Source organism: Pteronotus mesoamericanus, unplaced genomic scaffold (assembly GCF_021234165.1).
Source record: "Pteronotus mesoamericanus isolate MK-2021 breed Mesoamerican mustached bat unplaced genomic scaffold, CSHL_Meso_final scaffold_636, whole genome shotgun sequence".
Lineage (NCBI taxonomy): Eukaryota > Metazoa > Chordata > Mammalia > Chiroptera > Mormoopidae > Pteronotus > Pteronotus mesoamericanus.
Window position 1 is genome coordinate 1,695,507 of NW_026555324.1, and position 7,811 is coordinate 1,703,317.

At 44.4% G+C, this 7,811-nt stretch overlaps 1 protein-coding gene across 1 annotated transcript; it reads left to right on the forward strand.

Annotated features, from left to right (window-relative positions):
• The first annotated feature begins 235 nt into the window (after window positions 1–235).
• On the forward strand, window positions 236–6,784 carry LOC129061465 (olfactory receptor 7D4-like). Its single transcript, XM_054562137.1, has 2 exons — window positions 236–395; window positions 5,976–6,784. Exons 1-2 carry the CDS (start codon window positions 236–238, stop codon window positions 6,782–6,784), a joined length of 969 nt encoding a protein of 322 aa, XP_054418112.1.
• The last annotated feature ends 1,027 nt before the right edge of the window (window positions 6,785–7,811 follow it).

Consider the following 7,811-nt stretch of genomic DNA (forward strand, 5'->3'; position numbering starts at 1 on the left):
AAGAGTAAAAAATAAAAAGGGAAATATTTCTGCTAAAGGAAACTGAATAATTACATGATTTAAAATAAAATTGGGCTACCACTTAAAAGCTGAATCACTGGCATTGGAATGGTTACTAGATCATGAAAGATGTCTATGCAAAGGTGGAAACAAATGGTGATGGCCAGCTGATGTGTCACTTGGCTATTCATTGACCGTGGCTTTTGCCTCCTTCTCTAGCAGGCACACCGGCGGCATGGAAGCAGGAAACCTCACGGAAGTATCAGAATTCCTCCTCCTGGGTCTCTCAGAGGATCCTGAACTTCAACCCTTCCTCTTTGGAGTGTTCCTGTCCGTGTATCTGGTCACTCTTCTTGGGAACCTACTCATTATAATGGCCATTGCCTCAGACTCCCGTCTGCACACGCCCATGTACTGTTCAGCACAGGAGAAGGGAGACCCAACCCTGTTCGTGGAGAATAAGCTCAAGGGGTCACTTGCTGGGAGGGTGAATGACTAGACTCCTTGCTTGAAGTTGCCACTGCATGATGAGGTTTTACTTCAGTTATATGTCACTTGGTTAGAAGAGCAATGGAAATTGTGGGACTGGGGTGGAACAGGCTGATAACCCGGATCCCACAAACACCATGGCACTTGCCAGAGCCACACTGTAGAGGGGGACAGTCAGTAGTCTTTGGTGTGCAAAAGGATGCCCCCAGGTGCTGAGAGAGCTTTAGGTCATTTATAGGGTAGTCATATTCTCTTTCTGTTCTTTTCCCTCGTTACCTGGCCCAAGGGCTCCAGAGCCTCTATCTTCATCAGCCTGGACAAATCTTTCTTATGGTTTTGCCAGCTTTCTTTACTTGGGAACTTCTCTTTTTCTCTAGAGAAACTGTGCTTCCCACATTTGCATCCTTCTCCACAGTTCTGTTTAGTGACCTTCAAGAGAGAGGAGTCTGAGGTCCCCAATATCTAGGCCACAGTGGATAAAGTCTGCGGTGCGGTGGGTGAGAGAGGGAACCTAAGGATGCACGAAATCCTCCTAGTCCTTATTGAGATCTTACACTACTGCTCTGGGAATTCTGGGAAACACTAGAACTTGTGTGCCCCTTTCTTGATTTCCCCTGACCTCACTGGGGTGTCCAGTCTCATCCTTCACAGGGAATACGGGATCATTACCATTATCAGAATTATTTCTTCACCAGTTTTGGCCTTTGTTCCCCTTCTTTAAAGCAGGTGACTTTGTTCTTCACTCTAAGATGTCAGAATAACCTTCCTCATTCTTTTTCTCCTGTTTTCTCCTGTCCGTTTTAAATCCATCTCTCCATCCAGACTAAAGAAAATTGTGATACAAATCCTCTCCCTCCTCTGGTGGCACTGCCTCCGCAACCCCATTCTTTATCCATTATAGTTTTCAGGGTTCGCAGGGATATGGTCACCTTTTCAACCTAATTCCTCACCCTTCCCTCCGCCACATGTACTTCAGCTACTGGCTATCAGACCGCTGCCCGTGCTGCGTCTTCCTCATGGTCTTTGCCCCTGATCGCTTCTCCGTCAAGAGAGCCCCTATTTAATACTTCTGTGTATTTTCTGGCCCACGGGTCTCTTCATCTAGGAATCTTCCCTGACTCTGTGTCTCCGGCCTACATTTGTGACTCCCCTCACTATCGCAGTCCCCGACTGCTTGATCTCACCATTTAAGAGAATTACGAAAACCTGTTTGTGCACCCATCTCTGACAGGCGGGCTCCCTGAGGGTAAAGACCATACCCACTGGCTGACACTAGCCTGGCCCAAAGAAGCCCTTCTTCCCGAATGGCTTTCCGGACTTCCTCAGTGAATGACAAACAGCTTCGTTCAATTCTTTACTTCCCAGCATGGCTCTACACAATTGCCCACTATGTTAAACACCAGCGACACAATGGACAAATTTAGTTAGTTAGTGCTTAGGAAAGAGGAATGTGGAAGTGACAATAGGCTGTATGCTTCACTTTGAGTCCTAACCTCTGGTCCTAGTGTAAATGGTTCTAATATGTGGGAACTCTTTCTTTAGATAATCATTATTATTCATTTTGTGACCCATTTTAATTGTAATTGAGCTCTTGGCACCTCCAGCAGGGACTTTATAGAGAAATATCATTGTGGTCAATTTGAATTCCAAAAACCTAAGACCAAAATCTGCAGCAGCCTGACCCCTGTCTTTGTCCATGAAACAAGATGAATTCTAGTCACTGTCTCTCCAATCATTCCCATATCCATTTCCTTGCATATTTTCACTGCCTCGATCTTTTTATTTGGCATGAGGAAGCAATATTTCACAACCATAGCAATAAAACCACCCCCTCCCTCCTCAAGCACACTTACTTCTCAAACCTGGAAGATTGACACGGGCTCTGCACTGTTCCTCAGAGGAAGCAACATGCACCAGAGAAGACAGTCATGCTTCTGAGGTCAACGCCTTCTTTAACCATCCCTCGAAGCAGCAGAGAGCATAAAAATAATTTTAATACCACCCTCCATGGTCCTCATGAAATAAGTGACTCCTCTATAATGTCTTCAATAGGGTCCTGGAACTGGGGAACAAAATAACAAACGATTTTTACCATAAATTAATCTGATGGATACAGACAGATTTAAGTCCTCAGAGTATGCCACCAAGTTAGACAAAACAACATTGAATATAAAAATGTCAACGGTTAATTCAATGGAACAATGTTAACCACGTTGACTGAAACAATGGTTCTTTAGGACCTGCTGTAATTGTAAGAAGAGAGAAATGGAACCAGGTTGTTTACACATCCACCCAAAAGAATGAGGGTCAGACAGGAGGTGATTCTTAAAGTATCCCTGGGACGGTGGAGGGAGGGCCGATGGGCCAGTGTCTGCCTACCACAGACTCTCTTCTTTCTAGGCCTTGGGGGTCTTGGAAGCAGAGGAAAAAGACAGGGTGTCTTCTTTCACTCTCCTGTTTTCTCTCTCTCCTGGAAAGTGGATCTTCACATGTCTGAGGAGAGAACACAAAGGGGACCATGTCTCCTCATACAGGGATGAGAGCATTTAGCAGTTCCACGTGCAAGAAAAAGGACTGAGAGATGGATGTGGAGGGACTTCTAGGAAGGGAATTAAAAGGTGATGAATGCCCTCCTTTCTAATCCCAGAAATGTAACCGTGTGATAACTAATCTTTTGAATAATTGTTGGTACACTTGTCATTTTGCTGTTTCATCTCACTGCCATCTTCTGTTTGTGCCTCTGGGTAACTGGGGCAGAAAGTCAGAGATGTGTACGTAGGTATTTCAGACAAAGGCTGTGGAGAAGCCATTGCCGATGCTCCTCTGGGGAAAGATCCCAGGGGAGATGCAAGATCAAGAGAAAATAGGCTCAGTTGTTGGGACATGATAGGGGTCAACATTGGGAATGGGTGAGAAGAGGGCTGGCTACTTTATAGTCCTTTCCTGTCTCTCTTTGTCTCTCTTTTCCATCAATATCCTTATTTCCTCTCTCCATTGCCGAACCTGTTGTCGGTGAGAATTGCTAAAGGTTTTGGATAGTGGGCATCCACGGACTGTGTGATGAGCTGCTGGGATGAAATATTATTGGTTTGTAGGCTCATCCATTTATTAGTTCTACCGCCAAACCAACAGAAGGAGTCCCCTTTGTAGGAAGAACTCAGCTAGTATTGAGCACTGAGGTGCTTGGGAATTGCCTAAGCAGGTGAGAGCCTGTGCCAAGTGTATAGTGGCATGTATGAATAAAGTATTGTATGTTAGGAAAGTTTTAGGCAGACAGAGAAGGCCCTGACACGTAGCAGAGACATAAGAGACTATGGCCACCTGGGAAAAGAAAAGCTCTCAGTATCGTCAGGATTTAGGATCAAAATAGAGAAGTGGTGAGAAATAAGGCAGGGCAGGGGTAAGAGTGGAACCTTGGCACACAAGGATTTGGCTGTTATCAGCTGGTGGCATAGAGGCATGTCAAAGGCTTTAGGCAGGAGAGTGATACAATCCAATTCCATTTTGGAAATCTCAGGTGGGTGTGTGGAGGAATCAAAGGTGGAACTGCTGACTGGAAAGGAAACCCATGCAACAGACTGGGGAGAAATGAAATAGTTTCTTCCCCTCTAATGGAGTTGATGCTGTTAACACTCACAGCACACTCCAGGGAATTTCCAGATTCTTAGGTTTCTCCCACAATCTCCTATTTGGCGCAATAAAAAAAAAAAAAAAAAATCCAATACAGGACAGCAAGCCACACTTACTGAAAGGAGAGAATTTAGAAACGTGTCCTGACAATTGGCTTAGAATAACACTCAAATGATTAGAAACCTCAGGAAATGATTGCAAGCTGTCCATCCCATAAAAAGCAGGAAAGAAAAATTCATTCTTTCCTAAACAAATTAGGTATAAGACAGAAAGTTTCATCACTCCAGACACTACCAGACATGGGGGGTTTTAATCTGAGATGTACTGACAGACCACAGTGTATTCGTGTCAGGTGTACAACACAATGATTTCATTTTTGTATAACTGGCAAAATGATCATCTCAATAAGTCTAGCTGACATCTTCCCTCATACATCCTAAGAAAATATGTCTTGTGATCAAAACTTTCAAGATCTACTCTCTTAGTGACATTCAAAATGCAAAAATTATTAACCACAGTTACCAGACCTTTAAATACATCCCTATGACCATTTAGTTCATAAGTGGAAGACTGTACCTTTGGATCCTGCCCTCCCCTCCCATTCAGTTTCTATCCCTAAGGAGGCTGACAGTGATGGCAGCCAGTGCCGGTCTCCCGTGTAGTTGGGGGCATTACAAAACAGCAAGGGTAGAAAAATAATAGTAACAGGGCAAAAGAGAACCCTGAAGGTCACTGTATGGGTTTAGGCACTTCCCTGTCCCAGGTTAGGAGAACCATTGCTCCGTGTGGTTACAGGAATCTTTGGACCTGAGGTGAAGAGAGTGAGAGGGTAGGTGGCTGTGAATGAGTCCCCGCACGTGGCCAGCCCATTCTAGGCATCACTGAACTGTGGGTGCATATCCGACCCTCATCCCTTCGAGCTCATGTGTAGACCTCGATGCGATCTCTGTCTTCCCCAAGCATGTAATGAACGTCATCAATGGCATGGCTCAAAACTGTGTTTGTGACCTTGAAGTAGTATCTGAGAACACTGAAATGGTTTCAGCTTTGACTTCCCTGCTTTCCGTGGAAAATTTAACCAATCCCTTAACTTAACAGATGAAAGCCCTGCTCCTACGAGGTGTTTCTGGCCTCTGGTGCATTAAGCCGGAAGCATACTGAATGTCGTTTATCATTCGGTGAAAATATATTTTTTTCTCTCCTTTCTTGTGAAATAAACCTACCTGCTACTCATCCTCCAACACGCTGTCCAGGTACCTGAGATAATTTCTCAAATTTTCTCACCATCGAGACATGGTTACCTGACCCTTTCATGAGTCCCAGACTAGGCAGAAAACCCAGATCAAGCTGCTGAGCTTCACCAGACCGCATGCCCCGCATTGTGTGAGAGCGAGTACAATCCATTTGACCTCTGAGCTCTGAGGCTGCTCTTAACTGCTCCGAAGTAATTCTAAGACAGAGGTTAAAAAAAAACAAAACGACAACAGAAAGGGGTGGGTGACTGTCCCGGAGGATAATGGACCGTACTTAATCACCATTATGAAATGTTTCATGTAACAAATTACAGAATATAGTGTTGCTAATACTGTTATGCCTAGTTATTTACTTCAAGAAATTTAAAGAGTAGGAATAATCTGGAGTGTGCCCAGTGTCTATTTCATGTTATTTTCCTTCCTCCTCATCTAGCTGAGGTGTCATCCACATGGAAACAGGAAATCAAACAAGGGTTTCCCATTTCTTACTACTGGGGTTTTCCCAAGACTCAAAGCATCAGCCCATCTTATTCTGTCTGTTCCTCTCCATGTACCTGGTCACCGTGCTCGGGAACCTGCTCATCATCCTGGCTGTCGCCTCAGACTCCCGTCTGCACATGCCCATGTACTTCTTCCTCTCCAACCTGTCCTTTGTTGACATCTGTTTCACCTCCACCACCGTCCCGAAGATGCTGGTGAACATCCACACACAGAGCCAAGCCATCTCCTATGCTGGATGCCTCATTCAACTGTATTTCTTTACAGTTTTTATTGGAATGGACAACTTCCTCCTGACCGTGATGGCCTATGACCGGTATGTGGCCATCTGCCACCCCCTGCACTACATGGTCATCATGAACCCACGTGTGTGTGGCCTGCTCGTTCTCTTGTGTTGGTTCATCATATCCTGGGCTTCTCTGGTTCATGTTGTACTGATGCGGAGGTTGACCTTCTGCCCAAGAACTAAAATTCCACACTTCCTCTGTGAACTGGCTCAGATGCTCCAGGTCGCCTGCTCAGATGCCCTTGTCAATAAGGTCTTCTTATATGTGACTGCTGTTCTCCTGTGTGTGTTTCCTGTCATTGGAATTCTCTATTCTTACACTCAGATTGTGTCCTCTTTAATGAGAATGTCCTCTGCAGGGGGGAAATATAGAGCATTTTCCACCTGTGGGTCTCACCTCTCTGTGGTCTCCTTGTTCTATGGGACAGGGCTGGGGGTCTATCTCAGTTCTGCTGTGAGCCATTCTTCCCAGAGAAGTTTGGTGGCCTCAGTGATGTACACCGTGGTCACCCCCATGCTGAACCCCTTCATCTACAGCCTGAGGAACAAGGATGTGAAGGGGGCTCTGAGAAGGCTCCCAGAACTGCATGTACATGGTGGGTCCCAAAGGTCAATGGTGCAAATTTAATTATTCAGGCTCCTTTTCTCTCTCAAAAGACATTATTGATTTTTTTCTGTATTTTGAAACCACAGATGATTTCACATTTGTTAGTTCTTGAATTAGTTTCTTCTCAGCACCTGCATCAGAAACTTCTTTTGGACTCTCCTTCCCTACATGCTGACCACGATGCTCCATGTTTGGTTAGCATCCTACACTGAATATTAAGATTTCTAACGTTATATATATATATATATATATTTAGTATTTTTGTTTTTATTTTTTCAAATACATTTGCCTCTGCCTCCCCCCTACCACCTTGCCGTGCTCTTCCCCCGCTCCCTGTCTCAATCCTTTGCCTTTGGTTTTGTCCATGACCCCTTGCTACATGTTCCCCGACCCTCCTATTCCTTCCTTTTCCCCTGTCCCCCTCCTCCCTCCATCCATCTTGTCTCTGTTCGTTTCTTTTCCTTTCAGTGTTGCTGGTCTTATTTTCCTTGCATCTTTGTATTATTGGTTAGGTTCTGCTTACAGGTGAGATCTAATGGTACATGTCTTTGGCCCCCTGGTTCATTTCACTTTGCATAACGCTCTCTACTTCTACCCATGCTGTTACGAAGTTTAGTAGTTCTTTTTTCTTTCTGCTGTGCGGTATTCCTTGTGTATTTGTTTTTCAATCCAATCATCTCCTTGTGCAAATAAACCACAGTTTTTTGATAGGCATTTAGGTTGCTTCCAACACTTGGCTATTGTAAATTGTGCTGCTATGAACATTGGTGTGCATAGGTGCTTTTGAATTGGTGTTTTGGAATTCTTAGGGTATAGTTCCTCTAACTTTATATTAAAAGCACTTGTTATATCAGGTGCTGGCATAGTTGGCTAAAGGATGTCCTCGTGAATTGTTGCACATCTCCTTAATTTGGTTGTATGTTGGTTTTTTCCGCCAGAAGAAATGGAGTGAAAATCATGCAGTAATCAGAACAAAGCGCTTCGAATATCAGGACTCTGCATGCTTCCTGACATGAATGACTGAATTTCATCTTAAATCACGTCTTTG

Excerpts from the sequence above, each read along its gene's own strand:
- LOC129061465 (XM_054562137.1), top strand. The coding sequence starts at position 236 with ATGGAAGCAGGAAACCTCACGGAAGTATCAGAATTCCTCCTCCTGGGT. Across the intron at positions 396-5,975 it reads GGCCATTGCCTCAGACTCCC|ACTCCCGTCTGCACATGCCC; the intron begins GTCTGCACACGC and ends CTGTCGCCTCAG.